This window comes from Lepisosteus platostomus, chromosome 4 (assembly GCF_059453375.1).
Source record: "Lepisosteus platostomus isolate fLepPlt1 chromosome 4, fLepPlt1.hap1, whole genome shotgun sequence".
In the NCBI taxonomy this organism is placed as follows: Eukaryota; Metazoa; Chordata; class Actinopteri; order Semionotiformes; family Lepisosteidae; genus Lepisosteus; species Lepisosteus platostomus.
In genome coordinates, this window is record NC_142614.1 from 24,543,635 (window position 1) to 24,564,157 (window position 20,523).

At 37.6% G+C, this 20,523-nt stretch overlaps 1 protein-coding gene across 4 annotated transcripts in view; it reads left to right on the forward strand.

Annotated features, from left to right (window-relative positions):
• The window catches only part of tnpo1 (transportin 1), a 58,607-nt gene that overhangs the window by 30,817 nt on the left and 7,267 nt on the right, over window positions 1-20,523 (forward strand). For 2 of the 4 annotated variants that reach the window (XM_088629138.1, XM_088629141.1), the window contains 13 exons: window positions 2,104-2,222; window positions 2,631-2,691; window positions 3,878-4,046; window positions 4,876-5,028; window positions 5,855-6,080; window positions 10,520-10,691; window positions 10,949-11,035; window positions 12,474-12,581; window positions 13,697-13,855; window positions 15,078-15,165; window positions 15,277-15,375; window positions 16,804-16,899; window positions 19,547-19,622. In XM_088629138.1, coding sequence (XP_088485264.1) covers window positions 2,104-2,222; window positions 2,631-2,691; window positions 3,878-4,046; window positions 4,876-5,028; window positions 5,855-6,080; window positions 10,520-10,691; window positions 10,949-11,035; window positions 12,474-12,581; window positions 13,697-13,855; window positions 15,078-15,165; window positions 15,277-15,375; window positions 16,804-16,899; window positions 19,547-19,622 — 1,613 coding nt within the window. The other 2 variants (XM_088629139.1, XR_015935909.1) reach the window with 2 other exon arrangements.

Genomic DNA, 20,523 nt, shown 5'->3' on the forward strand with positions numbered 1-20,523 from the left:
CAGTGTCCGTCGAAGCGCGAAGATCGTGTGGTAAAACTCCAGACGCTCTAGCCCTGGGGTTGCTGTTTGTCCTGCTGCAGTCCCCTGTGTGTGGGGCACTGCAAACCTTGCCTGCCATGACTCGCCCCAGGAGCCGGCTGCTCTTACTGCTTGAGGAGCTCTGCCCCCAGTCTGACTCAATATGAGCACTACTAATAAATTCTGGTGTACATTACGGGAAACATGCATCTCGAATATAAAGCAAAGTGATGTACTATGCATGAAAACCATTGAGGTTTAAAGTGTTGGAAAAAAATTTGTATTCCAGAATAGTTTTACTTGTAAGATATTGACTTAAAGTAATAAAATAGTACATAATATTTGAGTTTCTATATTGATACTAGTAGCAGTGTTATTTTCACAAAAACAACTTATCCTTTTTGAAGTTGTTTATTCTAAAACTATAACCTAAGTCAACTTTACAGACAACAACTTTTTTATTTGTGGAAATACAGCAATAGCTTTTTGCAAGATGCATTATGTGTGTTGTGAATTATACGGTATGTATATAACAGCCAATATAAACATTATCTATTCCATTTAAACTTCATATTAATTAGAGGTTTCGATATATATGATAGAAAGTACTATAGCATGTGTCCAAGGCAACTTTCAAAACTGTTGTGCAAAACTTGAGACCTGTTGTCAGAAAGATGGTATTTGGAAAAGTCTGTTAATGTAAAGGGGAAATATTTGTAAAATATGTTCATTTATAGTGACATCCTATCCAGAGTTCAGGGCTTTTAGGACATTTTCTGGGTTTCTGCGTTCATCACTAGGAGAATAAGCTTTCTGATAATGGGTGGATATGCATCTATCGTTATAACCATTTAGATGAAGAAATCATGCATTGCCGTCTTCTGATTTATTAAATAATTCGTTTAGAATTTGCTTTCTCATTAAACTGGATTCTATCTGCGCTGTAGAGAAAATTAATGTTCCAGATACTTTACCCCCTCCGGTGGAGGATCTGTAGAGTACATATTCATCCTCAGTGTATTAAGTAAAGCAGTTTTTATGCTACAGTATGGCATATTGAAAGTACAGCATAGAACTTGCATAGGGGAAACAAGTTTCAAAGATAATGTTTATCATAAAGTTCTGAAAGTTTATGAAGTGATGAAGCTCACCACAATTGTGTAATGTTACATCACTTTAAGGGTTCATTTTACTTTTTAATATTTTGCAGCATTGTAACCAGAGCATAGAGCGTGATGAATCAACATCAATACAAAGATGCAAGATACTGTCTGCCAAAGAGCAGTAAATTAATGCACTTTGAAATCTGGAACTCTTAGGAAATGTAGATAATGGAATTTAAATTAAATAACTTCCCCTTAAAAGCTTGTTGGTAGCTTGGTGCAAATTCATGACGTGAATGAGCTGGAACATATGGGGAGGATGTTAGGGAGAATTGCTATTTTTAGAATCCCCTTGTAGAAAATGAATTATGGACATAGGATATAGGCTCTGTTGAACAAATGCTGTGTACAGAAATTATTAATTGCTTTGCTTAGTCATTCATAAGGGAAAAACAAGTTGTTGTTAAGGTGACTTTCTAGGTTGCAGACAACCTAGGTGCTGATCTGGACCTACCCAGAATAGTGAATTAATAAATGTTTGCACCCTTTTACCACTTTTACAAGATGCATCACAATTTTAAAATAATTATAACCTGACAAGAAGTGAATATTGTGACTGACCATTTTTTTAATGTTCCATCTGTGACCAGAGTGATAAGACAGGGCAGATTCTGTGATGGACTGTTATAGGGTGTTGTAATTCCAACAGTGCCAAACAAGACCGATCTGCGTACTTCTTCATGCAGTCTAACTCTTGTGCCATCTTTTCTGGAAATGGTAAAAGGCATGCTGTATTGCATCTGGGCTCAAGCACTATTTCAGTGATTTACTTGATGTTCCGGTCTTGAATGTAGTTTCTGAATACCTCCTAAAATGTTGCCCTCATAGGAATTACCTGCAAAAGGATGTTTTTAGGTAGGGCTCCAGTGATATTGTGCAGTATTGATTAAACTCGCTAACTTTATGTTTGTATGTTATTTAGTACATGTTACAAAGAACACAGGACCAAGATGAAAATGTGGCGTTGGAGGCCTGTGAGTTCTGGTTAACCCTTGCTGAGCAGCCAGTCTGTAAAGATGTGCTCTGTGGACACCTCTCGAAGTAAGCAAAACATAAGTCCTGTGCTTTTTTTTTAATGCTGTTCCTTGGTGCTTTTTTATTTAGTATTGTTTAACATTTTAATTCAAGACTCTACGTTTCTCTTTTTTTTCCTCTGTATCCTAGAGAAAGCATTCTAATGGAGCAAACAGTGTTTTCAATCTCTTTTTCCCCTGCAGGGTTTAATATAATATTGGTTTGTAAGTAAGAAGTGATAAAATCTTGTTTGTTCAAGTTGCATTATATTGAATTCTGTCTAGTAATTGCATATTATGTTTGTATAAGTTTAGCTACATAATTGTTGTAATCTTTGCAACAGCAAATAAGTGATTCATTTTATTGGTTTGTATGTATAAACATTTTGGAATACATTGACATATGTCACCAGTGATTGTTTTTACTTGTTTTCAGATTAATACCTGTTCTGGTTAATGGGATGAGATACTCTGAAATAGATATTATTCTGCTGAAGGTGAGTGGAATCTTTTGTTGTTGAACCATCTTAAAATATTTGTATTCTCACTGGCATAATATTCATAAAGAGTATTGATGCATCTTAAACATCTGAAGCAGGCCAATTTGAAATTGTTGTCTGTACAGTGGAACCATCACCTTAGAGGAGAAAAGCATTTACTAATAGTACTTAACTGCATTGCTGATGGTAAACTGGGCAATCGTCAGTAGAAGTTCTTATTTTACAGAACAACATTGAAGGTTAAATGAGATAAAGCTGAAATGAGGTTAAAAAAATTATCAGGACTTTGTTTAATCTCTAAACTGCAAACTGCAAACAGTCAGTGGGCACCTTTTAGGTCAGAGGTGACAGGATGACAGCCATTGGTTATAAGTCTGATTTTCGTTCATACCATCTGAGAGTTTAACTAATTTACACTATCAGATATCACAGTGTGCAAATGAAAAAGGTAAGTCTGAGTTACTGAGCATTGTTTCAGACTTGAAAATCTAATGTGTATGTTTAACTGCGTTAAGTTTTAACAAACTCTTTAGGCACTTTTAATATGAATTAAAGTATTTTGTATGACTTATTGCTGAGGCCATCTGCCATGTGCATTTTTAAAATATTATCCCACCAGATGAAGATTATTCATAAAATATTGTTGCTCTAAGAGGTTTTCTTACGGTTGTAGATACAAGCGGCATGGGTAATGGTTATTTTAGTATTCATGGAATTTGTCAGTGAATTTCCATTGTCTGTATTAACATGTTTGACATCTGAATTAAACACTAATTTCTGTGTCCTACAACATTCACGCATGTCAAACCTGGAGTAGACAGCTGAGAGGCATTTGCTGTGGGGTTTAAGATGAGGACATATTCAGATGCCCTTCCTTACTTAGTATTGTACTAACAAAAAAAAAGAGAGCCCATTAACAAGAATTTTCTTCCTGTTCCTCTCAAGAAGCAGACACAGCAAAAAATTGTTTAATTACTTCCATCCAGCTTCTGTGCACTGTTAATTTACTTGGGTGAATAAACCCTCGCATTGAAGTAAACAGCCGGCTTTCCTCCCTGCATATCCTGTGAAGAGTGTCTTGTGGCGTGGGGGGAGACTGTCGTTGGAGCGCTGAAGGAAACTGTGACGTCCAGCCCCGTAGCACCTTGCTGTACCTTCTGAGTGTTGCGCGGTGTGTTTCCAGGGAGACGTGGAGGAAGATGAGGCCATTCCAGACAGCGAGCAGGACATCAGACCCCGGTTCCATCGCTCCCGGACTGTGGCTCAGCAGCACGAAGCCGACGGCATCGAGGAAGAGGACGACGATGATGATGACCTCGATGATGATGACACCATCTCCGACTGGAATTTAAGTAGGTGCATCCAGGGTTGCTGCATGACTAGAAATATGTTTTCAGTTTAACACTCCAGGCCAAAGTTTATTTTTTCCACATTTACCACAACCATATTAGAAATACCTCTCACTCTGATCACAGCGTACAGTACAGTGGATCACAGCAGAAGAGGAGTAATGATGCTGTGGTTTGAAAGAGTAAGCAAATGAGTTTGCTGTTCTTAAAGTGAGCAAACATTTAGGATCTTGCTTAGCAGGAAGTTGAAAATTAATCAAAGGATATTTATATGAGCCGTAAATATTCATTGCCAACATTAACAAAGTGTAGTTTGATTTTTACTTGCAGACAGCCACGTGTATTGAAACTTTAATTTATACGATATGATTATATTAATTTTCATTTGATAAGCAAAATAAAAAGAATAGGTTTCCTATGTATGCTCTGCATTATAAGTGGTATGCTTGTTAGCATTGTTTTAGTCCATGTGTAACAATTACTGTAGTTTTTCAAATGCAACATATATAAACTGTATATTGCAATGGTTTCTACATCTTCTTTCAATTCATATTTTAAGTTCAGTTTCTCTGAGTGTATTACATTTTCTGGATAGGAACAGGGCTTGATCACAGCTACTCAGGACGAAAGTATTTGAAAATCCCAAAATCCAATTTTAAAAAATCCAGGCGTTTCTCCAGGTCAATTCATTAACTTTTTGAAATTCCTGATGTAATAAGGATATAGTGTTAATATGGCCAACACTCCAAATTAACTTAACTTCATCAGGTGAGGCGCTACAACAGACAAATTGTCAAAAGATGGATTGACATTATCGCCTTCTTTTTTACAGGAAAATGTTCAGCTGCAGCCTTGGATGTTCTTGCCAACGTTTTCCGTGATGATCTCTTGCTTCACATCCTCCCTTTGCTGAAGGAACTACTGTTTCATCCTGAATGGGTGATAAAGGAATCGGGAATATTGGTCCTTGGGGCAATTGCTGAAGGCAAGTAGCCAGATTGAAGGTGCAGCAAGTCCAATTTAGTCAAGGTTAAAGTTTGTCTGGACATGTGCTGTAAACCATGATTTGGGAATAGGGATATAGGTGATCTCTAGAAGGTAAAAGTATCAAATATTTGTTTAATATGTCATTTGAAGTTGGAATGTAATGTTTTTCTTTGGAGATATGGTTGCTGAGAGCATGCACATCCTGACAGACATCCTGATAGATGTGATGAGCTGTTAATATATAATGGGGCTTTATTACGATTAAGGAATCCTGAGATGGATAATTTGTTTTGTTTTTTCCGGAAAAGTAGCTTTAGTAGCAGATTGAATAGAAAGAAGTGAAAGGAATGAAGAATTGAGATGAATGGACTTGATAAGAAGGTCTCGGTGGGATTTTTGTAATCGGTTAGTCCGATAATTGGGTAAATGATTTATGTGGTTTTAAGTGTTTCTTTAGGATCTGTGGGAAGAGGGGTTATTATTCGTGATTTGGCTGCGCTTCAAATTACTTGTACTGAATTGTGGCGATTTTAGCCTTTACTCTCCTTACATGACTCACATCCCACTGTTCGGATTTAATACTTAGTTTTGCTTCGTCACCCTGTGTGTCGCATTTTTTTTCTCATAAGTTCAGAAACTACAAGATGTCCCCTGTTTCAGTGTGTTCCGTTTCAGTTCATTTCACATGGTGTTAAATTTGAAATTGTTCTCAATTTAACTGGACTGGGGAGGTTGATATTTAGCAAAAAGTAAAGTGGAATCCTACCTTCATGTAGAACTCACTGCATAGTTCTCCTCAATGGATTATAGATGTGCTTTTTCAGGCTGTATGCAGGGTATGATCCCGTATCTGCCAGAGCTGATCCCCCACCTTGTCCAGTGTCTATCTGACAAGAAGGCTCTCGTCCGTTCAATCACCTGCTGGACCCTCAGCCGCTATGCACACTGGGTGGTCAGCCAGCCCCCGGACACCTACCTAAAGCCACTGATGACCGAACTGCTGAAAAGAATCCTGGACAGCAACAAGAGGGTTCAGGAAGCTGCCTGCAGGTAAGACGACGGACTTATTAAATTAAATTAAGGGTAGATGTTCATGTAGATTCTGATTCTTGCGTTTCAATAGGCAAAATCACAAGCGTAATTGTAAATTGTATGCAAATTGGTGTATTCTGATATTTGTTGTTTATAATTAACTCTTGCTTATTATCTATTATCTAAAACCTTTTCTAATCTTTTTGTTGTGATTGTAAAATGAAAGGATTTATTTGTCTTAAATATTGTTTTGGGAGAGGGCCTCCTGAGTGGCTCAGGTGATAAAGGTGCTTGTCTGAGTGCATGTTGAGCCCTGTGATCATAGTTTTGAGTCTTGGTCATGTCACTAGCCAGTTTTAACCAGGATCACCCAAAGAGCCACGCAGCGTGTCTAGGGTGAGACTTGGTTGCCAGGAACCTCTCGGTTTTTCCTCTATGGCCTCCTGGATGCATGCAGGCAAATGGTGCCGTCAGTGAGAAATGTGCTTGTCCTCCATTTGTCACTTAATCTCCTGCATGGGACCATTCTGTTTGTGACATCTTAAAAGACAAACAGCTCAGAAGTGGGATGGTTGGTGGAGTCTGCCTACACGTCTACACTTGATATGACCAGCAGCCATATCACTCTGCAACTCACAACTGGCAACCCACTGAAGCTAAGCAGGTGTGAGCCTAATCAGTACCTGGGTGAGAGACCTCCTGGGGCAAAAAGGTTGCTTCTGGAAGAGGTGTTAGTTGGACCAACAGGGGGCGCTCGCCCTGCGGTCCATGTGGGTCCTAATGCCCCCAGTATAGTGACGGGGACACTATACCATAAACAGGCGCTGTCCTTCGGATGAGACATAAAACCAAGGTCCTGACTCTCTGTGGTTTTACCGTTTTACGTTTTAAAATCCCAAGGTGTTGCTCGAAAAGAGTAGGGGTGTAACCCCAGCGTCCTGGACAAATTTTCCGTTTGCCCTTACCAATCATGGCTTCCTAATAATCCCCATCTATGAATTGGCTTCATTACTCTGCTCTCCTCCCCACTGATAGCTGATGTGTGGTGAGCATTCTGGCGCACTATGGCTGCCGTCGCATCATCCAGGTGGATGGTGCACATTGGTGGTGGTGGAGAGGAAGTCCCTATTACCTGTAAAGCGCTTTGAGTGGAGTGTCCAGAAAAGTACTATGTAAGTGTAAGCAATTACTACTTCCTTGTTCTCTCCCGAGTTCCGTTGCAAGATTCATAGCTACATGCCAAGATGTGGAAAGCTCACAACCGTCTCTTCCAGTCCCGCTGGGTATTAGAGAAATAATTGGCAATTCTAGTTGGATATAAAACATCTTTTAGAATTGGATTAAAGAGAGCCATAATGCTGATGGTTTTTATCAACTTCAACATTATGCCTGCACCCATCAAACGTTGGAGTCGGAACATAAAAACAGCTATAAATGAAAGAACGCAATTTGGCACTTTTCAAAAAAAGTGCATCCTGTTCTCATTTTTCAAGTACAGTTTCCTGTATTTTCCAGTTGTCTGCTTCATGATTCACTGTAGATTCTGAAGAAATCCACTGCATTGATTTCTCAGTTTTTTGAGGATATTGAATACTTGCATCAGTTTCCCTTGTAGTCATCTTTGTTCAAGGCTAAAATGGTTTAATACTTTTCCCCATGAGTGTTGGATATTCATTTAAGCCCAGGAAGATATCGGTTTGCTTTTCTCTGGGCTAATTCCACAGCTGCAATACTTCATTTGTATTATGGATGAGCATGTTTTATAGCCACATCACTGCCTTTGAAGCCTGATCTTGTCAGATCTCAGGAGCTAAGCAAGCAAGGTGAACGTTTCCCTTTGGACAAGAAATTCCCTGCCAATCTATATGTATTTTTGCCAATCCATGTATTTTTCTGTGTGTATGACTGGGGATGTTGCAGGCGGTTCCATGCTTTGGATTTAGAGGTGGTGGCCGTTTGGCCAATAACAATTTATTCATTTAATGATTAAGCTGGATAGGTCAATTAAATTACAGAAACATCCTGGAAATCTTATGACATTGTTAGTATGATAGGGGGTGTTAACCTTGGTGTCCTGGCTTATTTCTACATGGGCATGTACACTTGCCTCCCTGTATTTTTAACCTTGGTACAAACTGAAGCACACTCACTTCTGTGCCTGCTCTGCTGTGTAGTGAGCCTGCTAGTACATAATTGCTGGTCACTCAGGTGAATGTTGCACTTCAGTGGTCGTTTAAGTGGCCCGCCTGTATGTGAAATACTTTGGAATCCTTCGTATTGAAATCATCACAGAAATGTAAGTGATTTATTTTTGATGTTGGGTATATGACCAGATTTGAAGTATCAGTTAATTTAGGGTTTCTTTGGCAGCCTTTGGAGTTTACTTTGTGGTTTTTATAGTGTTGGTAAAATGTGAATTTAGGTAGTTTACTATTCATACAAAAGCCTAGGGTGATTGACATATATTTGGATGGCCAGTGACCGTAACAAAGATCCCTATGGTATTCCACTAATTATATCACCTCTTATCTGTGCTGTGTTCTATCCATTAACCAGATCTCAAGCCAAACATACATCATTTTGAATGCCAACTGCTGCATGTAATTTGATATTTTATGAGGAGCTTTATCAGACGCCTTCTGAAAATCTGAATGCCATATCTTGTATATGCATCTGTTTATCCAGTACTGCTATTGCTTCTTCAAAGAACTCTAACAAGTTTTAAACAAGGCCTAGTTTCTCTAAACCCATGTGATTTTGATCTTGAATTCTATTACCACAGTATATCCTCTGCTTTAGGTCTAGTTATCCTTGTAGGCCTGAAATTGAAAAGGAAAATCAGCTAGTCTAGCCACACAGCAGTTACCTCTGTTACCGATATAAAGGAGAATAAAGCTGTGATCTTTTTTTACAATTATTTTTCTGGTTTGCTGACCCAAATATAAAAGCTTAAAACATATTAAAAACGTATAATTTGTGCCATTACCGTATGTAATGAAGCAATAATGTTATCCTGGAGTGCAGCACACGCTGAGCAGCAGCCACTGTCTTCTAATGTATTTAATTTTTATGGGAAGAAATGTCATTTGTGAAATCGGACAAGAATGCTCTTCTTGGATTCCGTTGCTCCTTGACTACTAATGATGTCTGAAAAGCTCGTAATGGCCATTATAGTTGCAGAGGTAAGCCAACAACCATTTATTTGTATGTGCCACAACATGTGAGAGCACTTAAGAATAGATGAAACCCCCAGAAGCTCAGCGAGCCTTGAAAGTTTAATGTGTTCCTGATGTCTCGACTGTTTGACCTTCCGTCAGGAACATTTTCATTTGCTTCATCGCACCCGGTCAGCCTTTGAAAACTCCTGTTTAATCCCGGGATGCATGTTTTGAAGTTATTTTCAAAACGTCAGTCTGCTGCTTTATTGCTTTGCACAACTGTTTTATGGGTTGATTTTTTTTTATGGTGAATATTTGGATTTTGATTATAGTATTATGCAAACAACAGCAGTGTGCTATAAAGTTATTTTTTTCAGCGCCAGCTGCGTCCTATCCCACTTATGACCTTATGAACTAATTACAGTGTGGCATAAGGTACATATAACGTTGTTGGGTTAATTTCGTGTTTAGGGGGTGTGCTGATACAGATGTTTTAGATGCGTTTAACTTTCGCATTTGGTTTGCACTTTGCATCTAGGAGCTTAAAAACACCATATGGTTTAGCTCTATTGTTACTTTGCAGACTATTGTTTGTGGATGCTTTGTACACATTCTTAGGAACCATTTTGCCACAAGTTGAATTTAGTAAGATACGTGATAGTCTGGGGTCTTTAATTAAACATTCAACATTGTCGACTATCAGTTTTTCTTTTTTATCATGGCCTTAAAACCCCACCTCAGTAACCCTACCTACAAGTAATGGTAGGGTGTAATGATAAGGTTTGTAAAGCAGTCTTCTTAAAGGCTAATGCAATAATGAATTATAAACTATAAAGTAAATTAAACTACATGGATTAAGATATGGGATTCAGTATTTTTTAGATCAAGAATTTAAATGAAGGCTAGGACATTTGAGAAATAAAAACTTAAAAATTACAGTATGTTCTTGTTTTGTAGATTTGTGGTAGAAGGCATGTTGTAACATCCAATATTAAAGTGTGTTTTTGCCAGAAAAGTAGAATGGGATGGTACAAGACTATATCCAATAAAAGCTGTGTCAGCTGAAGAGGCTGATCCAGAAGGGAGTTCATACTCAAAAGACGACTTTTCATATTTCAAGTAAATGGGCCTAAAATTTGATTTTACAAGTAGTCAATTATAGCATGCAGCCTGTTATGGCATTGCAATATTGGGATGTTTGTTGGCAAAACCCTATAAACCTGAAGTAGTATTCTGTAACTTGGCTCATTTGTTTGTCATCAAAGCCTGATTTTGTTTTGTTCTGTGCTTCATCTTCAGTGCCTTTGCAACACTTGAGGAAGAGGCGTGCACAGAGTTGGTGCCCTACCTCGCTTATATACTGGACACCCTTGTGTTCGCATTTAGCAAGTACCAGCACAAGAACCTGCTCATCCTGTACGATGCGATAGGGACCTTAGCGGATTCCGTTGGGCACCATCTGAACAAACCGGTAAAGCACGAATGCTTCCCTCTGCAATCTTTTTTTGCACTGCACAATTAATAACTTGTTTTCTAAAAAAGGGAAGAAAATAATTAGGGAAGGTCACCAAAGGCTTATTAGTCTTAATTCCAGTTGAATTAATTAGGTTTATTCCTTAATTCCCTTCTAATTAGAAAAATAAATCTTTGAGAGTCTTGTACCGATAGATTATTTTTATTTCCATAAGCATGTACAGCATCTGCAATAAGGTATATTTTTGTCTTTAGGAGTATATCCAGATGCTGATGCCACCCCTGATTCAGAAATGGAACCAGCTGAAGGATGAAGACAAGGACCTGTTCCCTTTACTCGAGGCAAGTGTACCTTGTAATGGGTGTTGAAGGTGAATGCAGGTTATCTCACGACTTCATTTGAATTGTGAGTGTCGGGGTCTCGGTGCTCAGAGCCATGGGGGTTACCAGCCTTTTAACTTGAGTGAGTCCTCAGTTACGCAATTAAGCTCTTCGCTCAGCGGGAACTTTGATTGCCTTTACTGCTGCCACTTTCAGTGCGTTTGATTAAAGATCTGGAACCATATAGACGTGGAGAAACAATTCAGTCAGATGGGATGAATCCTCTCTTTATCTGGTCTTATGTTCTAATATGTTCTTATCTAGTTTATCAACTATTCCAGTTGACTAGGCCAAAAACCTGTTTAATTAATTGAGTTTGATTGCCTTCACTTTAGTCATCTTAACGGAAACCTAGTCAGGTCTCTAAAGCTACAATCTAACTTGTAACTAAAGCAACAATGATCCAAAAAGGTCAACACATTAAGTAAAAGTACTCACATATTCATTAATATTTTTCATCTCTGCACTTACACTAATGAGCTGCTGTTCCAAGTAATAGGGCATCTTTAAAATTTACTAATTTTAAGTTAGCCTTACCGACTTATTTTTGATTTGAGATCTTTTCTGTCTAAGCTGCAACTTTTATTACACTGTTATTTTTCTTTGCAACTCCCTGGATTCAGGGTGTGACATTTTTATTGGATAAGAATACATGCACGGTTCCAGCTGGCTGTATGGTTTCACAGCTGCTTGCAGTGTGTCTTGTGACATTTTGGTAAATGGCGGTATTGCACTTTTTTTGTTTTTTCATTATCTCTTAGTTGAACTGAGATATACCTATATACTGTACCATCCTAAGCCTGTTTTCCGTTTTGACTCAGTGAAGCAGTACCAAATAGTTTTTCCTGCATTTTATTTTGAACTTAGCTTGGATGCAGAATAGATGGAAAGTAAATGATCAGCCGCATCCATAACAAAGAACTGAAAAGGCTTAAATAATTTAAAGTTTTTGACAAAGGTTTAACATTTTTCTCAGCTCGAGATAGGTTTTTGTATGAGCCTGTCTCTGATAGTTGTATGGATGCTTACAAAGCATTAATATACAGTTGGTTCAAGATGAATTCCAAAGGTCATGGGATGAGGTGCAGTAAAAAGGGAACCACGGAGGATGCATACTGTATGTATCCATTACCTCTCCTTAATTTTCAGTGTTTCAGTATTTTAGGAATTGGTGCCACTGCAACTAAAATCTAATAGAATGTGTTGAATCTGTTCAACAAGCAAAAACAGGATCTGTCCAATACCCCATAATCCATAAGAGATCAGTGAAATCCGTTTCTCTTTCATATTATAAACTAATATGTTTTTCTGCAAATCCAGCCTGGTTAATATCTTCTCAGAACAAACGCAAAGTGAATTAGGTTTTTTAAGTGCTTGTCCTTGTGTTCCTTGTCTGCAGTGCCTGTCCTCAGTTGCCACTGCCCTGCAGTCTGGCTTCCTCCCATACTGTGAGCCTGTGTACCAGCGATGCGTCAATTTGGTGCAGAAGACCCTAGCACAAGCCATGGCAAGTGTCCCAAATCTTGTACGTCTGGAGAATGTAAAATGAGTTTGAAATAGTGTAAAAACCAATGGAAGTCGGTTGGGCTCGGGGGGCAAAGCAGCGTCTGTCTGGTAATGGCTAATTGCTCTCAATTCAGTAAAAAAAAAGATTTGATAGCTGGCTTTTGGCAGGCAATGGAAATTATTGCCTTCATTCCTGTTTGGTACATAAGAGATTTGCACACTTGGTCATCATGAAGCATCAGATATTTTTATGTTATACCACTTTAAGAATTTATGGTGTAAAGTATGTACTGGTAATCTGATGATGATGATGATGATGCTAATGTAACTTCATATTTTTATGGAAATGTCTGTTAGTACAGCTATGTAATAAACTTGTAAATGCGTACAGCTAGTAAAAAGTTGAAAATGTTAACTTGGATATGGTCATTCCCAGTGTGTGGCATTATGCCTGTGATTAGTACGCATTTAGTTATAGCGATAGGCTACCTCGACACTAATCAGCAGTTTGTAAAGACTCATTTGATGTTCATCAGGTTAGGATGCTAAGTGGTCCTTGAGAGCTGCAGGCTGCTGGTATTTTCATTTTAAATGACCTATAATGTACTTCATTGAATAAATCAGCTGCTTTAAGTGGTCAAAACTAAATTCTTCCAAGGTTTTAGGAATTGATTGTTTCAGAGAAACCCATAAAACCTTTTAGTTTGTGTCTTTCCAGGATCTGGTCTGCTCTATTGCAGATCTTTCTTAATCATGACTAACAGAGTCGAAGTAATTATGGACCAGTTAAATAATGGATGGATTGACACTGCAGTCAATCCATGGTGCTTAAGAGCCAAGGTAGCTTCAATAGTTTCTACAATAGCTTAATGGGTAACTATTGTGGTTTTCACATCTGTGTCTCCTACTACAAATGTAATGATGTGGTCGTAGTCAGTAGGGGGAGCTCAATCAAGCTCAGGTTTAAAATAAAGGTTCACCAATGGGAAAGACTATCTCATTTTGAAGGTGTAATCCTCAGTATTTCTCATGCTCCAGATGATATAGGTTTAAAAATGGTGTCAAGATTTTTGTGCCTTTAAGGTTTTAACGAAAATGGAAATTTCTTTTTAACAGTTACACAATGCCCAGCCTGATCAGTATGAAGCTCCAGACAAAGACTTCATGATTGTAGCCCTTGATTTACTCAGTGGCTTAGCAGAAGGTCTCGGAGGAAACATTGAACAGCTTGTGGCACGCAGCAACATTCTCACGTTAATGTACCAGTGTATGCAGGTAATGTAAAGCTTAAAGGTTATCTATTTATTGTTGTAAGGCATGGAGGAGGCTGTTTATCCTTTTTCTTAGCACCTAATTCTGTAATTTTGATGTTTTAGGGAATATTTTCTTTTGAATTAATGCTCAGTCTTTGATTCACAAACAGATTGATCCCAAACCCTGTTGGTAACTCAAGTTCCCAACAGTTTTTCCCATAAGAATACGATTTCCCCACCCACACAACCAGCAACTTTTCCATATTCTCAATCGTACCACTGCTTTTTTTAATAATAGCGGTTGGTTTAGTGTGGAAGGTTTTACATATTCCAGAATTCTTTTCGTCCACTTTTTGAACAATTAAAGCCAAGACCAGTACAAGTGTGAGAAAGTTTCACCTTTTTATTTTTTTTATGATTCTTCTTTCATTTCAAAGGTTATTGTGCATTTTTTTTATTTGATACATCTTTATCACATTTCCTTTCTTGGCATTGGCTATTTAAAAGGCCTGTTGATGCTTAAAATACCAATGAAAGCCGCCCTGCCCCTCACTGAGCGACTGTTGTTTTGAACCACATCCCCTCACAATTCTAATGAGCGAGCCTCAGTTTGTCCTCAATATATTCCAAAGGCATTTGGTATTTTGTCATTCTTATTGCTTATGGAGAGAAGGTTGCGTGATATTAGGAAGAAAAGATGTTCCTATCGTGATCGTTTGTACCTTGAGTACTGTGTGTTTTCACATTTATAATTTGTAATGTGAAAGTATAGCTTTTTTGGTGACTTCTTAGTGGAAAAAATAATCATACTGACTGATATGGTATACATACAAAGTGCCCAGTTATTGTAAGCACAATAAGAAAGACCTTCTATTTATAAACTGTACACCATATACATCTTTAGTTTGCAGACTGTTGCCTGAATAGAACATAGTAAAAACTGAAGTTGACATATTGTCAGTACACTAATGATAGCATTGGGGCTTACAAGCCTTGGAACCTGCCAGTACATTGGAATGACTGGTTTCTCTTTGACCTCGGGGAAGTTCTCAGTGTAGTGCGGCCCTGATGGCAGAGCTGCAAAGTAACTGACCCATATTTCCGTTGCGTGTTGACTTTTTGAGGCTGTCCTGCCGATAAGCACACACGCCCATCCTCTGGTGCTTGGTAGCCTCTCTAGAAATGAGCAGGTTAAATGAGGATACAACTTACTCTCTTGCAATCTTTTTTTTCTTCCCTTTCAGGATAAAATGCCGGAAGTGCGGCAAAGTTCATTTGCCTTGTTGGGTGATTTAACCAAGGCTTGTTTTCAACACGTAAAGCCATGTATTGGTATGTACTTTTTTTACCTTCACTTTGTTTGATGCGACTGCGAGCTGAGATGAGTGCAGTTCGGTTTAAGATATTTATCTTGATGCCATTTTCTTTTTTCCTCTCCCCCAGCTGATTTTATGCCTATTCTGGGTACTAATCTTAACCCTGAGTTAATCTCTGTGTGCAACAATGCAACGTGGGCAATTGGAGAGATATCTATACAAATGGGTATGTATGCCACTTTAATGAACTTTTTTTTTAATTATAAATAATTAAATACAATTTAATTAAATTGATATTTATCTATTTAATAGCATCTAATTAGTTTCTACTTTACAGACTCTTAGATGGAATCTGTAAATTTGTGCAGTTGCCATTGTGTGGCAACAGTGTTTCTCTGGCTTTTTATTCACAGTCAGGCTTAGATCTGCTTCTGGGTATAGTCACCATGATTACACTTTGTTTTAATTCTGAAATAGCAAATACTACATATACAGGCAAAGGCTAGTCCCTTTTCTGGTCTCCCCAGACTGGGGGAAATAAACCTCTCCTTTTCTTTTTATGTAAAACAAATCAGCATATTTTCTTAGATTTAGATAGATTCATCTTGTAAACCCTTGAAGATATTTCCAGAAAGTAATACATTTAAAAAATCTACTAGATGGTTATGCTTTAATATATATATATAATCATAATATGCTGTTCCTATTCTGTTGGTAGCATGTGTGCATAGAACCGTGAGCTAATATGTTGATGTGCTAGGTCTTTTCAAAATGTGGCTTGAGGTTCTCAAAGAATTCCCTACTGTATAAGCAGAGTGTGAGCTCTGGTGCCCTCCTGTAATAAAGATCGTATCTATATTTTTAATGATAAAAAAAGTAAATTTAAATTTTGCTTCTTGCTTTGTTATATCAACCAAGAAAACCTAATGTGTGTTCATACTTGAGGCTTATTGTGAAATTAGGTTGCCATTTCATTTTGCCAGCAGAGGGAACCATTGCACCACAGTTGTTAAAAAGTCTCAATTGCCCTGCAGAATTGGAGAGACCTTTGCAGACACTTCCCTCCATAGGGAGGGTAAACGTTTCAAATTTAAATGACATCGGCTGTGCTATTTGTTTAGTTAGCAGTTATTTTTGAGGCAAATTTATTTGTCTGCCAGCATTCCTGCTGCACTCCCTGGAACATATTTACACTATATAATTTCATGGGAAGTGCTTGAAGGACTGTTTCATAATATAGCTGTGTGCTATAATGTGGTGTTGTGTCTTTTCTGCCACACATCAGTTAACTGTGTCCTATACACGTCTTAAATGCCTCAAAGCTATACTGTATAAACTAAATATTTCTGAGCACTAATGTGCTATATTTTAGGCTAGGTATTCTTCCCTGTGTATTGAAGCCCTAAATGAATCTGTTTTTGGACAAAATGGATACTTCCCCATTTGTGTTCATAATTAAAGTTTATCTACAAATTGTCAGTTTTTTTAGTCACTTATGTTTTAGTTAATTATATATGGTCCGTGCGGACGGTGTAACAGATGTTTTTTTCCTGTTGCATTACATGTATTAAATAATTTCCATGCCTTTCTGTGTGCAATATTAATCCTGTGCTCTTTCGAGAGCTGGTTTTAATGTCATCTTGTTTCCCATCAGGCGCTGAAATGCAGCCTTACATTCCCATGGTGTTACGCCAACTGGTGGAGATTATTAACAGACCGAATACGCCCAAGACATTATTGGAGAACACAGGTACCACTCAGCTGGGTGTGAGGAGCTAGGGAGTACTGAGGGATGTGTTTATGGTCTTACCGCCAGAGAGGGGAAAATCACAAACTTGATTGCTTCTTAATTCAAAAATCCCAAGCTGCAGTTACAAGCTTCAGGGCTTTATTTGTCATTACAGCGATGCTGAATTCTATACTAAAAACTTTTTTTTTTCTAAATCGTACTGAATAGTGTCAAAACTTAGCTGGATTTTTTTTTTCCTCCAAAGAAACTGAAGCTTGTAATTGTGTAGTTTTGGTATTAACTAAACAGGCTGTATTCTGTAAATCATTACAAGGCATTAGCACTGCTTGATGATTTACTGTACAAACTCTTTAATAGTATCAGACAGCAACCTTAGTGTAAATTAAAGTTCCAGAGCATTTAAAACAGATTGGAAAGTGAAGTGCTTTTTTTGTTTGCTTTATAATATGTATATTTGCTGAGCATAAAGATAAAACTAATACATTGCCTGAGGAACAGATTAATCCGTAAAACTCTCATGTAAATGATATGAAGATAGCTTACATAGCACCTTTATCTGCCATTAATTTCCTGTTACACTCTGCTTTTATTTGTGATCCTCACACTTAACAGCTGACACTATGCTCACTGGTGGAAAGAATGGTTGTTCCCGAAGCTTTTCTATTCCAAGTGGGGGAAAATAAGAGTGGAGTGTAATATGTTAAAATTGTTAAGCTAATATTAGGGCTTAGGTGTGTTCTTGTTTGTTTATTATTTGTTTTATTTACTGTTTTAAATGTGAATGCATATCTGCAAATAGATGTTGAATGTTATTTAGTCAAGGATGGCAAATGTTTAATGCAGGATATCTGATCCCCATTTTCATATCTGGCTAACAAGCCTTAAAAATTGTGATGATTTTCATGGTTTGTGGGGAAAAAATAATAAATTCAAATAATTTAATTTCTTCATTTCTAACACCTTTCTCCCGCCCCCCAAAGTAAAAACTAAGAACTTTTTCTTAAGATCCTGTATGATTGGCTAGAGTTTTTACACACTATAGTATAGCTCATTTTTACTGATGTAGAAACATTCAGTTTCTTCTGGTATATGAGCTTTTAAGCTACTAGGTACAAGTGTCACCACCATCATCACTGCTACCTCTTGTAGAGCCCAGGTGGAAAAACTGGTATCTTGGCATAAACAAAATATACTACCTCACAGCGTAAGATGGCTGTGGAGAAGAGAGCTGTCAGTAAAATCGTGCTAAGCGTGATAACAAAAGACCATGTTTTGACGACAAGTAAAAATCCATCTCACCAAATCTCTTTATTTCTGGATCTGAAGGGTTTTAATGCTGATAGCCTTTCACTAAAACCTGAAGGAAAGGCTTGTACCTAGTCACGCTTAATGCTGTTTTATTGTCTTCACATGGTGGTGGCTACAGTGATGTCACGTTTGAATGCCTCACCAGATCAGTGCATTTGCATCTTTCACAATTGAATTTGACAATGAGAAAACTAAACAAAGGGGATCTGAAAAAAGTGAGCAAAATGTAATGTTACCAGTTGTGTTTTTGGTGAGAAATCAGACTTTAAAATTTTCCCCCTGTACTCTTTGTGAATGCCCTTTAGCAGTTCATTTTCGGGAATTGCGTAGTCCCTTGTTTGCAATCGCTATTTAGAGGAATTCTACAAAGTAAAAACCTACAGTCCCTAACTAGGTTTGAAGAATGAAGCCCTCTTTCAATTCCAACTTGATTTTCAAAAGTGAGTCAAAGAAATGCAGTGCACATGAAAAGCATGATGCCATGATGTGCTCTTAATTCAAAGTGGATCAGTGTATCCTGCAATGAACCTTATTCTAATGAGCATTCATCTGCTTTTTGCATGTTTCATTGGATTGTTCATAAATGCCTGTTTTAATGAGAATGTTGCATAGTTTGTGTCTCTTAAACTTAGGTTTCCCTCCTCTGCTTCATTTGAATCTGCTGGATTTTAGTGTTCTCCATGTAGTTGGCTTGGAGTAATCCTTGAAACCATTTCTTTTTTCTTATGAAAGATTAACCTTTTTGTGAGTTTAAGGGAGAAAACTGAGAAAGTGCACTATCTTGATTCAAGTTAGATCTGCTTGCTTGGCAGTTTACTTTTAACACCTTTAAATTAATGTGTTTTTTTTTTAGGACTGGGATGCATGGATATTGCCGTTATATAACAACCGACATCAGGGAATAAAAAAATAAAATCTGATAAGGCTGCAGGTTGCTATTACATAGGAGTAGAAGAAAACCACCCTAGATCACACGTTTAATGCTAAGATGTGAACAGCAGCTGGCTGTGAACAATAAAGCCTTACATGTTTAAGGCATTTGGGACCCGTGACCTTATGTACCATCCAGAAATGTTGGCTTTAGTTTACAGCTGCGTTTTCAAGTGTTCTCCCTTAAATGTTTTGTTTGTTTTTAGAGTATCATATTTTACATCCCCCTTAGACTGGGGTAGTAATAATCAGCACTAGTGAAATCTTATGTTTATTATCATACACAGATTCTGTTGATTTCTGTTTCTGAGTTATTTGTTGTTTTTTTCTTTATTTTTTCTCCTCCCCCTCATTTGCTCATGTCTTGGTTGGCGTTTGGTGGTGTATAACCGTGATTGCGTTACCTTAGCAATAACAATTGGTCGTCTTGGTTACGTTTGTCCTCAAGAGGTGGCACCCATGCTACAGCAGTTTATAAGACCCTGGTGTGTATTATTCAATCTTTTATTTAATTCATTTCCTCTTCACTCTCTCTTTTTAGAGCTCTGTTTCTTGCTCTCTCTCACTCTTTTAAAAAGCTATTTTCAGTTTGAGAGTCACAGTCCTTAATCATTGTCAACCATGTGACTAATCTTGTCCTTTTTAGGTCTGTGATTTTCCTCAATAGCACATTCATGTATATATTGATTTTTTTTTGTTGTCGTTATTGTCGCTAACAACTAATTAATGCATGGGATAAGATTGTCACATGCTTGCTGGTTCGAAAAGGCTTGTTAATATGCCAAAAAGAGCACAATCAGTCCACCAGAATAATTTGTGGTGCATGTGTCTATCTCAGAATGCTCCAAACCTGCATTACTGTAATATTAAAAGTGGTGTACATAAGGTGCTATTAGTTAATGACTTAAGGTTATGTTTATATCAGTAGGCATTGATTTCAGCAAATCTGCCAGTTTAGCAATAAATATATTATTGTTATTGCTCATACTGGCTCTTTGGGCTTCTGAACTGAAACAGTACAAGCCCATATATATGCTTTATAATGTGCATGTCTATAAAATGTTATATGGTGGGTATTGCTTTAGATGTCCACGAAAGCTAATGCATTTTTCTCACCAACATTAGTCAACTTTCCAAAATACTAATATCAAGCTCTTCAGTTACATGCATCCTTATTACAGTTAAGACATTCAATTCTTTTCTTTCAAGCTGGTTTCTTACTCAAATTGTAGTAATAAAATATACATCTCATAATGGCCTTATTCACTTTACCAGATTTGACTGATGTATATTTAAATGTTTCAGTGTGAAGGCAGTACATAGATTTACCACTATCCATTGGGGTTCTGTTGCTACATTAAGTGACTTTATTATTTACAATAAAGA